This window comes from Lissotriton vulgaris, chromosome 2_1 (assembly GCF_964263255.1).
Source record: "Lissotriton vulgaris chromosome 2_1, aLisVul1.2, whole genome shotgun sequence".
In the NCBI taxonomy this organism is placed as follows: Eukaryota; Metazoa; Chordata; class Amphibia; order Caudata; family Salamandridae; genus Lissotriton; species Lissotriton vulgaris.
In genome coordinates, this window is record NC_141687.1 from 86,499,241 (window position 1) to 86,516,686 (window position 17,446).

General features: G+C 43.6%; 1 protein-coding gene across 1 annotated transcript in view; it reads left to right on the forward strand.

The window, feature by feature from the left end:
• DNMT3L (DNA methyltransferase 3 like) overlaps positions 1-17,446 on the forward strand; it is a 232,553-nt gene that overhangs the window by 81,004 nt on the left and 134,103 nt on the right. The window contains exons 5-7 of the mRNA XM_086958467.1: positions 3,659-3,771; positions 4,183-4,354; positions 5,058-5,142. Coding sequence (XP_086814593.1) covers positions 3,659-3,771; positions 4,183-4,354; positions 5,058-5,142 — 370 coding nt within the window. The remainder of the gene's footprint in view (positions 1-3,658; positions 3,772-4,182; positions 4,355-5,057; positions 5,143-17,446) is intronic.

The window sequence follows — 17,446 nt, forward strand, 5'->3', positions numbered from 1 at the left end:
AGATAGACATGACGTATAATTGGACAAATAAAGATCTCAAACAATTGTGGAAAAAGGTCCTCACTACCTATCCTTCGCTGCCTGCAAAGAGAGAGAGAATATTCCTATTCTTCGTTGTTTACAAACAGAGAATATCTCAAAAAGAACCAACGTACCATAGCTAACGAGCTAAACGAACCAATAAAGCGCAATACTAGTATTCCATCCAAACAATTCCAATACAATCAATCATTCGACAGCAGTCGTTTTCACGACCTTACCCGGACCACATGGACAGTTCTTCGTCTTCCACTTCCAGCGCCCAGTCGTCCTCTTTTCTCTGTATTAGCCACGGCACTCCTGTGGGATCCAAGTCAGGACCGTAGGTCACTCGAGAGAGGTCCGATCGGAACCGGTGAAGTTCGGATGATCGGCCGTCAGACGAGGGTCTCTTTCAGGCAGGTGCACTTTCCCGATCGTTGCAGTCGTTCACTCCGTCGTTGGGACCTCTCTACCGGACCTCGTGTCGCTGGGATGCCAATTTGTGGAAAAACAGCCAATCTCTAATGAATACCCAGGCTGTTTGGCGAGGGCGCTTCGAATTCCCAATATCATTAGTTACCAAAATAAAGAAGCAGGCGCTGGAAACTGGAAAGCAAGAACAGGTTTATAACTCCAGAGGAGAACAGGACAGGTCTGACAAAAGGAATGTCTTCAGGAGGTGTTCTAACGACTTCTCCGCTGCTCCCCTTTTAATACAATTTACAGTAACTTTATTGGTTGTCAAACATCCTAGGAATTCCGGCCCCCGCAGGTTCTCACAGAGTCCCAACAGTTTGTCGTCCCCCACCCAGATCTTAATTAGTGATTGATATCTCGCAGCTGGACATTCCGACAGGATCTGTAAATGTGTGGGATCGGTCAGATCTAAGGTTTATGAAAGTGATAAGATCAAGCATTTCTGTTCGGGCAACAAGTCCTGCTGTGTGGGGGCAATAAACTACGTCTGCAAGGTGTGGTTTACAGCCTGGGACCGGATCGAGTTGCCAGGTGCAGTTGGGGGTTATCGGAAGGGCCTGCTCGAGTGTGGATGATGAATGGACAAACGTGTTTAGGGCGGGAAGTGGCTCCGAAGTCTTGTCACGAGGACAAGGTTTTATGACTCATCTCCGGATCGAGGAAATTTAACCATATCTCTCCACACCTGAAAGCGCTTAACTGGCTACCTTATGAAGCCAGGATTCAACTAAAAATGGCATGTATTACCCACAAAGCGCTCCACTACAATACACCAAGATAAATAGCCCAGAAAATTTAGTTTTCAGGAGGAAGCAAACCTGCCAGGAGTACTAATGAGCTGTTGCTGAAACCACCCATCTTCCGGAAGAAGAAAACGTATGATAGAGCTTTCTCAGGAGCAGCCCTCAGAATCTGGAACTCACTCCCTCTAAACATTAGGAAAATTCCAAACACGGCAACATTTAAGAGGGAAGCTAAGATCTTCCTAATGAGTACGTTCCTACCATAGACAAGACAGTTCATCACTAGCTCCATGATATAGATGTTACCAAACAGAACAGCAATGTGAATAAAGAGAAAGTCACCAGCGATACTGGGGAGTACTACTGACGGTACTATACCACGCCTGATTCAGGATGGGAGATTGCATAGGGACAATACATTCCAGAACTATTTGGCACTGGAAGTCCCAGTACTCCTTGATATCAAACTGTATCCTAAACTTACCTCATATGTCTGTATATATTTATGTTACCGCTTATGGCTGTATACTTACCTACCTCATATCATTGTGAAACGTTCTACTATACAAGAAGTATCTCTAACCTACCTCATGTAATGTGAAGCGCTCTGATACCCAAGGGTCACGTTCGCTCTTTAAATATATAAATAGTATTGTTGGTGTGTGTTTGACTATTGAACAATTCTGGAATTCTATCTGGGGTTCCCAATTTATTTTGAGATTTATTTTCCTACCGCTGGGTGGAATCTTTTCTCCTGGAGGAGGCTGGAATGCGACGCTGCACATAGCTAGATTAATGTCAAGGCTTCAAGAGTATAATTTAATGGTTTAGTTTGTACCAGGTAAAAGAAATGCGATACCAGATTGTTTATCCAGGCTACCACGTAATGCTGACAAGTGTGTTGACGAAAGAGTTGAAGTTGATATGATAGCCAGCTTACCTGATATTGATTCGGATACATTTGGTGGTATCAATGAAAATAGGTGGAAGTAATGCTGAGAGGGCAATTCCAGCGGTTGTTTAAGAAGAGGCAAATTATGCCGTATGAGGACCTGGGTAAAAACAAGATTGGTCTGATAATAAAGGAAAAAAACAAGAGAAGGTTAAACAAGCATATGATGCTAAGTGGAAAGTGAGAATACGGAACCCTGGCATTTTGGCCAATGGTATTCATAAAATTAGGAAAGCAATAAGGGTGGTCAAGGTCTTCAATAAAAGTGGGGTCACCCAGGATGGAAAAGAGTGGGATGTGAGGAAGAGTGAAGTGCAAAGGTAGTGCGATCAGTAGAAATGTCCAGGACGAAGGACGTTTGGTGAATCTAAGTAAATCTCCAGAAACCACCCAAAAATGAGTGATGCTTAGAGCATTATATTGAAGTTATAGTTGAATGGGAACAATGAAATAAATGATTGATTCTGTGGCTTCAAGAATTAGAGGAACAAGTCATGATAGGCGTCCGCCTGTGAAATATAAAGACCTTGTGTAACATTTTGGGAGAATGTTTGGTTTAATTATTTTTGAATTCTGTCTTAGTCTTTTGTTTGCTTTTTTATTTCAGGAAGGCGATGTTATATTTTTTATGTTAGTTATTTGTTACAGACCTTATTGAGTGTTTAGTTTAAAACATATTTATGCATGTGCTTCTATGTTTTCTTGAATATGAATTCTTGAAGGAGTCCTGCTGAATCAATCAATCTTGCTCTCCCCCTGTGCCTGGAGTCTTTTTTTTAATGTGTACATGACATTGCTTACTTGGTACAGCCAAGGTGTAAGATATGCACACCTGGCTCTATGTTCTATAATATTTCCTGACCTTGCGCTGTTGCCTGAGCTAGTGATTCTCTCAAATAAAAACTTACAATATATTCTCCTGTACCGTTCCCTCAGTCGCAGTAGAGTTCTCTCATACTGCCAAATAAATTTGATCACCCTTTTGGAAATGCAGAAAGACTAATCAATTCCTAGTTGCAATCAGCAAGTTAAATGGTGTTTGTGCACAAATGTGAGTTTCTGCATTGATCTGAAATCAAGTAATGCTGCAATTATAACACCACAAGTTTCTGCTGGGAGATCCTGCTAGTAAAAAATCAGCAACATATATTGATGGCAAATGGGTCAAAAAAGCCAAAAATTATGTAAAGCTCTGTTCTGCATTGCATGCTTCTATTCTGAATAGTAGGTAACTACTCCAGGACTACTACTATTATGGCATTGCTTTAGTAAGAAATGTATTGCTCTTGGAAAATGCTTTTTGCAAGATTTTGATCACTCTGTATTGCCATGATCTGTTTGTTATTATGTGTTTGTTTTTGTTCCTTAAATGAAAAGATTTGACTTTAAAGAAAACAAAGCATTCTGTTCTTCAGTGGGATTGCAGTAAGCCAATGAAACATTTGAATACTTTCCATCCTCACAGGAAATGTTCATGGAGACTTATTTCCTATATGATGACATTGGCTCTGCATCATACTGCTTGATCTGCTCTGCGGGCAAAAGAGTCATCATCTGCGATGAGCCATCCTGCAACAGGTAATAGTGGGGCTCGGATGCATGCCACTCTTCTGTCCTGGAATCCCAGAAGAAGCTGTTTCCAAGGGCGGATGTGCATTGGTAGTGATATGTTTGTGAATTTTTGTATTTGGTAGAAAAAGAGAAAGAGAGAGACCTTCAAGGAGTTATGCTGTAGAATTTAGAGAATAAGATAGATATTGTCATGCCTTATTCTTTACTGATTCACCACCTGGATCTCATCAAGTGAATCCAAAGTTCTACATTCTAGTCATCAGTGGTTGGGTTGGGTTTTGCTTTCGTTTGCACTACACCAGAACTTGATCATAATAGTTTTACGTTCAGGTTGTTGATTTTATGGGGTTTATGCCTCGTGTCTGAGGCTGAGTGAGGATCCCCATCATGCCTCACTCCTCTGCTACTTCATTCCAGGTCTTACTGCCTGGATTGCCTTGATAACCTGGTGGGTCCCGGCACATCAAGGCAGGCGATGTCCATGAAGAGCTGGCTGTGCTTTCTGTGTCGCCATAGAGACTCGTATGGCCTGCTTTTAAGAAGGAAGAAGTGGAGAGCCCGGCTTAAGGCCCTTTACGACCAGGAAAATGTAAGTGTTTTGCCTCTGTGAGTGCTCCACAGCTACTCCATGGTTGTTGCACTTTCCTTGATGAGCATTACAGAAGGAACCCTGTGAGGAAGATGCAGATGTTGATCTTAAAGTGGCAGTTTCTGTTCTGGTGTAACCAGGTGTTGTGCTTATAACACTTATTTGCTGTTGCTTGATGCACTGCTAAAATTTGGTAGACCAGACTGTATGTGTCCCATCCTCGTCGCCAGTGTTGAAATAACAGTCCAGATGTAATTTGAGTAATTTATTGTCATATACTGAGCACCACCAACGTTGACAGCATGCCCGCTCAGACTCCAACTGTCTAACATGGTATTTCTACCATGGAGTGTCTGAGCATTCCTGGCAAGTGCTGGCTTTCTTAAAGGTACCAAGTACAGGTGATTCCAACGCATGCCTACTGAAGAGCTGAGGTTACTGCTACAGTAAACCAGCTCTTAGAGTAACACCCATGGCGGGAGCTGAGATTGGTAGTGGAGTAGATCGGACCCTTTCAGGTTGAAGAAAGCAAAGTTCAGCAGAACATGACTTTACAGGGGATGCAAGTGTTTCTCATAACCATTCCATGCGTGGAACCCAAATCTTACGCAGGATGTTGCAACTGGTCCTTGCCTTGTTGCTATTCTGCAACCATTGTTGAAGAGGTGTCTGACTGAGTATCTTCTCTTCTTTCTCCTGATAGAGCCATCTAGAGGTCTTTAAACCAGTCGCTGCCTGCGAGCGGAAGCCTCTGCAGGTGCTCTCGCTGTTCAATGATATCTCCAGAGGTCAGTACCAACTGCTATCCATGCATTTTGTAGCATTGTGCATGTGTGTGTTTATAGGGAATCTCTACTGTCCTCCCCAGGGCATTCATCTTTCCAGCCCTGCATTGAAATCAGAGCAGAGGAGTAGAAATACTTCTAGAATCTGGGGGTTGCAATGTACGAGACTGCAGTGACAGAAAACGTCTGCTCTTCTATGTATTGTATCACTGATTTTCAGGATCAATATTTATAAATCTTCTGTTGAGTGCAATCATTTATTTCTGAAGATGTTTATAGCACAAGATGGAAGTGTAAATAAAATATTCATTTTATGTGTTTACCTCCTTTAAATATGAATTTATAAATAGTAGAAGTATATGAGTTTAGTAAGCTTAATAGTTACGAGTTGGGTTGCCTTACATTTTCGTGCACCAGATATTTAAAAAAAAGTAAATACAGCAATTGAAGTGACTGACCATGAAGGGGAAAATAAATACAAATGGATTGTGCTACTCAGCACTTAAAAGCTAACCAGTGATAAAAGGTGTAAGGCCAGAAACGAAGTAAAGAAAAATATGTCAAATGCTGTCTATAAGCAGAGGAATTTAGAAAGTCAACAATTAGCCCAGTTCAATCATTAGGTATGTTTCAGAACCAGGACTTATAAACAAATTAATACAAATTTACTAATTTGTGTAGTGCCTTTCAGAATCCTAAATTAGTGCTGGTACTCTGGTTTTCATCAATTGTGTATGATTTGTCCATGGTCAAACAATTGGTTTCAGTGCACACTTTTGACTAAAATTCTTGTTCGCCACTGAATTCAGGGAGATTCCCACATCAACAGTTAATGATGAAGTCTTTTTGTGTCTTAAAGATATCGATTTGCCAATGAAGTCCGTAGGCAGTGGTGGTGCTCTTCAAACATCTGACAGTGCGATGTGCTGCTTTCGTCTGCCCTGATTGAATAGTCCACTTTAGAAAACAGCTAGGCACTGCTGGGTTGTGTATCCACCCATATGCCCATGGCAAACTTGATCTTGCCCCCCAAAAACACATTTAATGCTAAGCTGGTTTGATCAATTCCCTTTAAAAAAGAAAAAAGAAAAACAGATATTAATCACACTCAGAACGAGGGAAACATTGGGTCCAAAGTCAGTAGAATTCTCGCCAACACCAAAGAGGTGATAATGTACCATGAAAGTCTGGGAGTGTCCCATGTTCCCGTAGATATATCTGCCAGAGTGATCCTGCACTGACCCAGGAAAGCGAATTACCCTTGAAATATAGGCAGTAGAAATGGAAAAATTGATCCATTTACTCAAGGTTGCAAGGTTCCATGCCCAAATAAACCAAACTTCACAAATAAAGAAATGTTTTACCACACGGATGGCTTTGTAGTGGAGCGTGCCCATAGGTCGCTGGGACCCAGACCTCGCCCCGGTCGAGCCCCGCGCCCCATAATTGCCAGGATCATGAACTTCCCCGACCGGGATGCCGCGCTCCGCGCCGCGAGGGAGGCAGGAGAGGTGAGATGGCAGGGTGGCACTCTGTCCATCTTTCCAGACTTTACGATGATGGTGCAGGAGGCGAGGCGCAAGTTCAACGGCGTCAAGGCGACTCTGCGCAATCTTGGTTTGAAATATGGAATGCAAGATTGAAAGTGGAGGTGAATGGCAGATATCGCATTTTTTAATATATTGCAGAGGCCCAAGACTTTTGTCAAGGTTACAAGAAACAAGACTCACCTTCTGCCTCCAACAATGCGCCGCATTCCCCTCCTCGAGTGGACACGCAGACCAGTGTGGACCTTTTGGCAGAAACTGGTCAGGGCTGATAACAGTTCCGTGCTTAAGGGCTTGACTTTGCTGATGTTGTTTCAAAATTGATGTGGTTTACCAGTGGATAGTTACATGGCCGATTCCAATCGAGCAGCCTAGTAGGATTGCCCGCATGGGGTGGCGTTGCTTACCCCTATGGCTCATGCCTCATTGTATTCCTTTCCAGGGATTTTCTTCTGTTGGAAGTGTTTTTGTTTCATGATAGGGTTATTGTTCTTGAAGATTCGCAGGCTACGACTGTGCGGAAATGGGGATTGCCTCTCCTGGGATGTTGGGAGGCTGGGTGGTGGGTGGGGGGAAGGATATGTTAAGCTTTTCGAGATCTTTTTTTGTGCGAGTGATTGTGAGAATACTTGGAGCGAGATGCTGGGATCATTGCTATTGGACGGCATCATTGGTTTTGTGATATGGCCAGGATAGGTAGGCAGTCTGGCCCGTCCAGACTTACATTGATGTCTTGGAATGTTCGGGGCTTGAACACCACTCGGAAACGCAAACAGGTATTGAACTATGCAGCGCGACACAGGGTAGATGTCCTCTTTTTTACAAGAGACACATTTGGCACCGTCGGCTAATGTCTCAGTGGCCAGGAGTTAGGGTACGCACAGATTTTTTTCCAATTTTAGCAGTTATGCTAGGGATGTTGCAATCTTAATACATAAGCGTGTTCCATTTGTGCTTACTGGCAATGTCAATGACAGGGAAGGTAGATATGTGTTGCTGACTGGAGTATTGATGGGGCGCAAGATTGCTCTGGTTGTAGTCTGCGGTCTAATGTTGACTCTCCCGCCTTTTTTCAGGAGCTTCAATTGTCACTCCTAAATGCTGACATAGATCTGCTGGTCATGGGGGGCGATTTGAATGTAGTGCTGAACCCAGACAGGGATAGTACTTCCACTTCTCCAGACTCCAAAGCCCGGTCCAGAAAGGTGCTCGCTGATATTTGCTCACACTTCTCACTGATAGTCATAGAAGCCAGGATGCACCCCAATGCGCCATAGTTTACACATCATTCTGGGTTCCAAGGGACTAGCACTAGAATAGACTATTGGCTGCTCTCTCCAGGGGTCGCTGGATGGGTGGATACCATTTCTACTCACCACGTACTTTATCGGACCATTCCCCCATTGTTCTGAACCTGCTAATTCCCAGACGGGCGGTTATGAGACACAGTGGCGATTCCCGGGAAGGGCCCTGTTAGACCCGTGTTTTAAGGAAGAGGTCAGGAACGCTATTGAGTACTTTGATATCAATACCGGTTCTGTTAGAACTTGGTCAACGCTGTGGGAGGGATTCAAAGCCACCATTCGAGGGGTATGTATCGACAAACATGTGGGTGCCCTGAGGGAGATTCGCACCACTCTAACCCGTCTTGAAAAAGACATAGTTGGGATTGATGGGGAGTTACACGGAGGCCCGTCCGAGGCCTCAGAAGCCAAGCGGCTGGAATTGCTGATGGAATTCAGGGATGCAGCTGATAGAGAGCTGAAATTCATGGGTAAACATCACACAGCGCGCCAGTACGGGGAAGGAGATAAACCAGGGAAGCTTCTTGCAGAATTGCTTCGCCCCCCTCGACAAGCGGCTTACATCACAGACATAGTGGACGCACAGTGCTCACGACATCACTCCACTCCAGAGGTTTGCAGCACATTTTTGTCATACTAACAAACTCTTTACACTTCAACACTGACGGGCGAACACCGCAACCCTGGACCCTATTTGAACGAGATTGCCATGGTGTATCTTGAGAAGTATATGCAAGAGTTTCTGGCTTCCCCAATCACCCCTGACTCTATAGTAGAGGCCATTGATTCCTTGAGGGGCTCTTCGGCTCCAGGACTGGATGGCTTTTCAGCCGACTTTTACAAGGAGTATAAGGAGGAATTGGTGCCCAGACTGGTCGAGGTCTATGCAGAGGCCCTGGAGGCCGGCATGTTGCCACCCACGCTTAGAGAAGCGGTAATTGTGCTTCTCCCGAAGGAGGGGCGCGACCCCTCGTCTTGTGGTTCATACAGACCACTGTCCCTATTGAACTTGGATTACAAGATTCTTGCCAAGGTGCTGGCAATGCGATTATCGCTTCTAATGGAGTTCATTATTTCCCCGGCGCAGTCCGGATTTGTTCCACATCGATCCACCTCTTTTAATTTGCGGACGTTGTTCTCCGTTATACACCGGATGGACCCGTCGCTCCCTGCTGCAGCTGTGATTCTAGACGCAGAAAAAGCGTTTGACACTCTGGAGTGGCCCTTTTTTTTGTCCATCATGAGGCGAATGGGGATGCCTGCGATGTTCATGGCCACGGTGGAGTTATTATACACGGCACCTACCACACGAATACGTCTGAATGGCACAGTCACGGACAGTTTTTCACTTTCGCGGGGCACCCGGCAAGTATGCCCATTATCACCGCTGCTGTTCATCCTAGCGATGGATCCTCTGATGAGGCATTTTCAGGAGAAACATCTGCACAGAGGGCTTCAGTTTCGTACTGGCCCCCTCCTCGTCTCACTTTATGCAGACGACACGATATTGTATGTCCGTATGCCACAGATTAACCTTGAGCCATTACTGTTGGAGATCTCCCGTTTTGGGGAATATTCGGGCCTCCGCATAAACTGGCACAAATCGGTCATTTTACCGCTCACTCCCTCCACCTCCGAATGGCCATGCGCCTTTCCTCTGGAGTGGAATACGGACTCCGTGAAATATCTGGGGATTCATGTGCACCTAGACACTGTGTCAATCGTCCGCTCTTGATTTTTTGGAGGATCACATGGAGCGATGGCTCCGCCTCCCTTTGTCTATGGTGGGCCTGATCGCCATAATAAAGATGATCGTGCTTCCATGGTTTTTGTACCTGTTCAACAATATCCCGATACCTCTGACCAAGATTTTTTTCACACAACTCCGTACACTGTTGTTGAGGTTGGTGTGGGGAGGTAGGAACCCACGGGTGTCATGGCAGACCTTGACGCTCCCTTATGAGCGTGGCGGATTCGGCGTGCCGGATTTTTACCTATATTATTTAGTCGCACAGTCCTCTTATGCCTATTACTGGTTCCATCCAAATGCTAGAATCCTACATTTAAAGCCGGAGGCTGACCTGGTGTTGCCGGTTTCCCTTAAGACGCTCCTCCCCAAAGGCTTTCCCCGGGACCCACAGGACATACAAACGGTGTCCACCATGTGCTGGGCTTGGGATAAAGTACGCATACTGCTACACATTGACACACTTTACTCTCCTGCCCTACCTTTGCCCAATCCCCACTGGCTGCCCATCACCGACGAAAAGGTGGTGCAGCGCACACTATCCAAATTTCAATTAGAAACTATTGGGGATCTTTTCCCGGAGTGGCATGTTTTCTCTGTGACGGAAGATCTTCAATTCGCTGACCGTACCTTCATGGACTCTTTCACACTGACCAGACTTAGATCCATGCTCCGAACAGAATTTCATACATTCCCGCTCCCACCCGAAGAAGCTGCGATACTCACGTTCATAATACAGAGCCAGACGGGGTCGCATGTTGTCTCTAAACTATATAAACTATGTCTGTCCACTCTCCCTTCACGGGATGCAAAGGTGTGTGCTGCATGGGAGAATGATCTGGGGCGATGATCAGTGGGCGGCGTGCTGTGCAGTTACTAGGGACGTGTCCTTGAATAGTAGGCACACGCTTATACACTTTAAATTCCTGACATGCTTGTCCTAAGTGCCGGGCACCGCAGGCTGACTTTGCCCATCTTTCTTGGACATGTCCGAGATTACATGTATACTGGCTTCAGGTACACAGAATGCTGGGGGATATGTTGGAATTGGAGTTGCTGCCTCATCCTGAAGTTGCGCTGCTTGGCTATGTTGTAAATTTCCTGCGTCCGGCGCCCAAATTGGCGGCAATCGGCTTGCTCCTGGCGAAGAGGGAGATCGCATTACTATGGGGGGTCAGACGTGCTCCCAGTGCGCAGGCTTGGCTCCGCAGCATGTCGCACTGCAATGTGAACAGTGTGGAATACTCTGAGCAGGTCCCTATGGCTTCCCGGCCGCTTGATATTTGGGGACCCTTTCGCACATAATTGAGAAGATCACACAGGAACAGCAGACAAAGGTGATTAACTCCATTGTACAAGTGGGGGTGGGCTAGCATGTTACCCTGTTGCTCTGTCCCGGACTACACCATGGACATGATGCCGGATACTAGTCCACTGCATGCTGCGATGTAATGAATGTAAGCATTGTGATGCGTGGTTGTCTGTGAGGCTATCTGCGAAGCGCTGGGTATTTCTGTGGCCGATGCTATTTGCAGACCCCGAACTCACAACGACTGGACTTGACACAGACGTGAGTCTGCTTCCACCTCATGGGTGATAATATTGTGATTCTGCATGTGATGTACCGGCGGCGCTGCTCTCTAGTGTTCTCCATCGCTTGCACGCTTGATTGGGGATTTTCTTTATTTGGCATTGTTATTCTTTTTATGTATATATGTTCTGATACTCGCAGAAGTTACTGTTCAATTCTTATTGCTTTTTTTATGTTTTGGGGAAAAAATATGAAAACTATGAAGATTATTGCATTGCAATCAATACCACTCCATGTGAATGTTGATTACACCATTGCTATTGCTTCTGTTGAATATTGTAGGTATATATGATGCACGTGCCTCTGAGTGGATGTCATATTTGCGAATAAAGAAAAAAAAAAGAAATGTTTTACCAAAAGATATTCTTTTTGAGTAAACAAAGAGTACCCTATAGATATTTAAAAGTGCAAATTTTCCTCAGCCTCAGAAGAAGAAGAGAAAAACCAGGAAAAAACAAATCCTGATTGCAATAAAAAACCAAGGGAATTTTGGGGCCAAAAACTGGATTGCACAAAAATGTAAAGCATCGCCATCAGCGTCAGCCGCAGTAGCAATGTTCGAAGGAGATGGAGATGGTACCTGTGTGCCTGTCGATCCACGTATCTCACCGTCAGACGTTAGCATCTGTGAGACCTCAATGAATGCCGTCATCAGGATTGGTAGCCGCTGAGGACAACACAATGCATGGGCCATTGCCGAACCAAGCAAAGTATCTACATCCGTTGGCTGGACTGATGGGAGTGTCAGACAGATGTCTAGCACACATTCTTCTCCACATAGCAGGCATCGTAGAACAGGTAAGAGGCAATCTTGCCAGATTGGTCGGAATGATAGACACCACGTGGTATTCAGATCTCTTAAACGAGCCAAGCCCAGAATCTGTATCATGCGCTCACAACACTTCAGTGCCAGGAGAGTGTTCTCTAAGGTAATCTGGGTGTCGCTGGTGACTTGGCCTGCCATATCGAAGCAGAAAGAGCAAAAATAGTATCCCTGCTGCGAGTCCCAAAATGAGAGGCAGTCCGCCAAACACAGAGTGCAGGAAGTTTGGAAATATGACGACTGCTTCAAAGGGTGCTAACAGTCCCAAAAAAACTGTCTTAAATACATGTACAATACCACTGGTATCAGACATGTTTAAGATACGACCTAACATTTCTGCTAAATGTATAGGGCAGTTTGTGGATAAAAGGACATGTATCTCTGCAGAAGACCTTGCAACTTGTAGTTCATTCGTCTCTTTGGATGAGGTCAGTGGCATAGTTTTTTGTAAAAGAATGGCTTTCATTCTGCTCTAAGTATCAATTCGTATAGAAGAGATGTTCAGTGAAGGCCATAATGGCGACTCCCTTTCTGTCTTAGTTTTACGAAACAATACTTGCATACAACAAGTGACCCTGGCTGATACAGTTAAGAGATAGGCTATTCCTGGCAACATGCCACAGCAGCTGTGATCATTCAACATATTATAGCTTCCATTCGAAAGCTGCCTAAAAATTGGATCTATCACTGCAGCTGGAGAACCTTGTAGGTGGCAGGATAAGTGGATCGAAGAACCATCGCAGGCCCCGTGTCAGTTAATACCCTGACATAAAAGTGTACCTCTTAGTGCGCTTTTGCAGTTTTTACCACTAAGAAATACTTCTTTTCCCCTACTCCAACATCTGTGTGTGTATGGTAAATCCCAGGTTGACTTGATGTATTCTTTACCCAACCTTTCATTTACGCCAGCTGGTATATGTTTCAAACAATATTGAAAATGGAAAATTGTGACATGCAGAGTGATTGTCCTGTCTATTAGCCATTCTGTAGCCAATTTTTCCGAAACAGTTAATGGTAATCTTTTCAGTTTTTCAATGCTCAGCACTGTATAGTCTGCTCCTCTTTGTGCCAGAGTGATTTGTTTATCTGTAAGGTTAAATCCAGAAAACAATAACGTGGTGTTGAGTAGATGCCATGGCACATATTCAGAACGAAGATTTTGTAACGTCCAGCCTAAAAGCTTTGTAGAACGCAATTATGACTGTCCATGCTGTAACATGATCAAGTCCTGTTCCATTATATCTATGGCAGAGGATACTATGCTGTCCAAAGAATAAATTGGATGACAGAGTCGTAAACTCATTGTCAACCACAGAGAGAGATTTCTCCAAATTAATACAATCAATTTCTCGTATTCGTTCTGCAGTCTCTGCTTGTGTCGCTTTCCAAGCTTCATTATAAATGACATATATACCAGCGTATATAAAACGTTTATGACACGGTTTTGCAGGTCCTTGTAAGAAGTCCCTTAAATGAACGCCATCTTAAAGTTTTACCTCTGTTAGTCGGGATTTTTGTAGCCACTCAAGACACAGTTTTCCTACACTGTATGATGTTACTATCCCTGAATGTTGTCTCTGGGTATATCTTGGATCTGGTCTAGTGAATGTGAGCCTTTGTGTCTTATTCAGGAATCTATCTTGACAGTTGTTTGTGTCTGTGGGCCAGATTACCATTTTTTTCCAATCAGGATTAGTTCTGTGTTTAAGTAAAATTGTTTTTACGTCGACCACCCCCTCTGTAGTGTTCTTATTATCAGGTGTAGGTGTTGGTATGGACGGTTTGTTTACATCTTTTATCTTAGCTAAGCCAAGACAAGATGTCTGTTGAACAGTGTCATTTAAAAACATTATTTGGTCAGGGATTATGCAGGCTCTAAATAAAGTTTCTAATCCCTGCACCTGCCACTCTTTTGTGTCTCAATGTTGTCTTTCCAAAAGTCAAAGCCTAATGTGGACAGCTGAGCTTAAAAGGCCGCGGAATAAATTTGCTTAGTATTAGTCAACATACTGTTCATTCCTGTCTTATTTACATTTTTAAAGTAAAATGTTTCTGGATTTGAGACATTAAAACCTGAGAAGTATGGACATTTTTCATAGAATGTTATTCAACGTATTCAACGTCTGTTGCAGCTAGAGAGTTATCCCATTGTATCCATCTCGGATGTAAAGCCTAAGCATTAGGAATGCTTGCTTTTGTCACTGCCTCTAAGGCAGGTACAGGAGTAATGACCATTCTGCGTTTTCCCTGTGCGAGGGCTCTTTTTTTTTGCTACTGCAGTTTGAACTGCTGTCAGAATCTTTTCTGTAGAAGTGAATTTAATTTCAGCTTGTGTTTACAAGTGTGATTTATAAGCTATTGGTACTTTTTCTCCTTCATTAAAGGTTAAGTACGTGAATCGGCATCTTCCTGGAATGATTCGGATTACAAGGTTGCGTATATTTACGCGTGTCTGTAAATGTGTTGTTGCTAACATGTCTGTTTGCACTGAATGCAACATTTCTGTGTGTTTTTGAGTCCAATTAGTTGTTTTGAAATCAGGTTTGATTAATTCATAGAGAGGTTTAACCCTTTCTGTGTAATTTAAAATGTAAGTTCTTCTGAAATTCAGGAAACCTAGAATTTACTCTAAGTTTTTCAGAGTTTTTGGAGGTTGGAGCAGCGCACACTTCTCTAAAAATTATGCTTCCAGGCTTTTGCCTTCCCTTGATAACTCGTATCGTAGGAAAAGGACATTGAGGTGGGCAATTCTCGATTTCTTAAAATTGTATTTATACCCTTCAGAGGCGAAGCCAAGTATTATGGTGTTCACTTTGTTCAAGTGCCTGTCCAAGTCATTGTTTATTAGATAGATGTCATCGACATAAGATAATGCCTCATCATCATACGTTTGTAGTAACTCTGTTACTCTGGCTGAAAATAACCCCAGACTGTACTTGAATCCCTGGGGGTGACGACAGAAGTGACGGTGTGTCCCCATAATTGAGAAAGCGGTCAAGTACCTGCTTTCAGGTGCAATGTTTTGACAGAAGAAACCGTTAGAAATATCTAATGTGGTTTTATATTTTTTACGCACAATGTTATTCCTTAGTGCTGCACTGTGTGCATTTTGTACTGCAAAAGTTTTGCAACAAGAGTTTAAATGTCTGTAGTCCAAAACTAGACAATATGTATTGTCTGGTTTGGAGACAGGAAACCAAGGATTGTTCATTGACGAGGTGCATGTTTCAATCACCCCTTGGTATTCAAGTTGATCTGATATCTCCCTGACCTGTATTTTAGCTTCTTGCTTAACTGGATACTGCCTCTGAGCAGTTGGTTGAGTTTTTAACTGGATTTTATGGTGAGGAGAATCCTCATCCCATCCTACATGATTTTTATATAATGCTGGAGCCTGGGATACAGCCCATTTTCTGGTATAGGTGTATTTTAAATGAATTGGAATATGATTGGAGAAGGCTGGCATAATGATGTCTTCGCCATGGGGGCACTCCCTGACAAATTCTGGTGGCCAGTCTTTTTCAGCTAGAAGAATGTCATAACCCTTAGAGACCTTCTCCCAAAAGAGTGCTCTTTTCCTTGTTATGTCCCCCTTTATCCGGAGCGTTATTTCATATAACTTAAGGGGTACACTAACCCTGGTATCAGCAGTTTCAACTTGAATCTACTCATTCAAGTCCACTGTCTCCAGATGATCCTTCAAGATCTTGCGAGCTATGGTACCTTCTGCTGCGCTGTCCAGAATTGTCTGGGCCCACTCCCCATTCTTGAGCTGTGTTCTCAAGATCCTCAGCATGTCTGATTTTTAAACCTGCTACCTTCTTTTTGGTGAATTGGGTTTTCTTATTTTTTGGAACATGCTGATCGTCTTTGGACTTCACACGCTCTTCCTTGTGTTCTGACCGTCATCTTCTTTCCGATTTCTGTGAAGAAGTCTGAAAGGTACGAGAGGAACGTGTATCAGTATCTTGATATCTATCAGGTTTTCTCAAATTATCCCTGTTCCTGAGGTTATACCTCTTTTCAGAGGGCTCCTTTTTAGGAGACCTACCTCTGGACTGAGAACGCTTCTCTTTAGAAGTTTGTTTAGTATTCTCCCACTTCTTTTTAGGAGTAGTGAGAGTGTTTTTAATATAGACCTTTTCAGGACTCTCTGTTAGTTGGGGCTTGACTGGTTTCCCACCCAAACGATCTCTTCCTAGTTCTTCATAGGATTTTTCAATTATTCTGGCCAGTTCATATGGTTGCTCAGTTACATCAAAATCTCTTAATTTTTGGCGGATCGCCATGGATGCTGCCTCACCTTTAATATTAGCTAATATTATAGCTGAGACCTGTTTGAAATCTCTCAGTAGTTTCATACCCAGATTCAAAGCAAGCTCTGCCCCGTATTCATATTGAATCTGTTTCAGGACATTTGGTATTACCACCATAGATGGAACACCATGTGTTTTTGTGTAGATTGCAGCAAAGACTGTACCCCAAGTGTCACAGTCCTTCAGGTGTGGTGCGATCCCCATTGGTAAATAGATTGTTAAAATACTGTGTTTCTCATGAGGGGTAGTATCGGGAAATACTGCCTCTATTTGAGTAATCTTTTGAGCTATCCAGAATGTAATTTGTACCCTTTTTGCAGACAATTTACCAATGACTGATTGTATAGTCTGTGGGGTAATTTTATTTGTGTTCCCCTGGTGAGGGGTTTATTGTGGAATCCTTATAGGAGGTTGGACTGTTAGAGTCCGCATGACATATTGAAACAATTGTCTATGTATTTTGATTAGTTGTTTTAGTTGAACTAATAGTTCTGCACCTGTCATTTCTTCAATGGCAAGATGTGGTGTATAGCTGGCTAATACCAGCCATGTTGCTCCTGGTCTATCCAGTGGACGGAGCCTGGTAATGTGATTTTGATGTTGTAGGGTGCCTTTAAATCAGAGCGCATGCTCTTGGTATGTTAATGGAATTTCAACATCCTCGAAAGGAGTGTATTCCGTTGGAGGTTCCTCTACTTTGTAGAAGGGGAACACACGTGTTACTGGATTTGCTGCAGGGAAGACAATCCATGAATAGAATACCTTTGTCTGCCGATATTCATGTGCCTCTATGACAAAAACTACCCTACTACCTCTTGATGATAGGCCATTTGTTATAAGCTTTATAGTGATGGTTTTCCTTAAATTTTCCAGGATGATTATAGCATCCGGGTCGTCTTGTTGGAAACCTGTAACGTCTGAGCCCGGTTGGGCTGCAGTTACTACAGCTCCACCGGTTGCGTTGTTGCCTCTTGTAGCT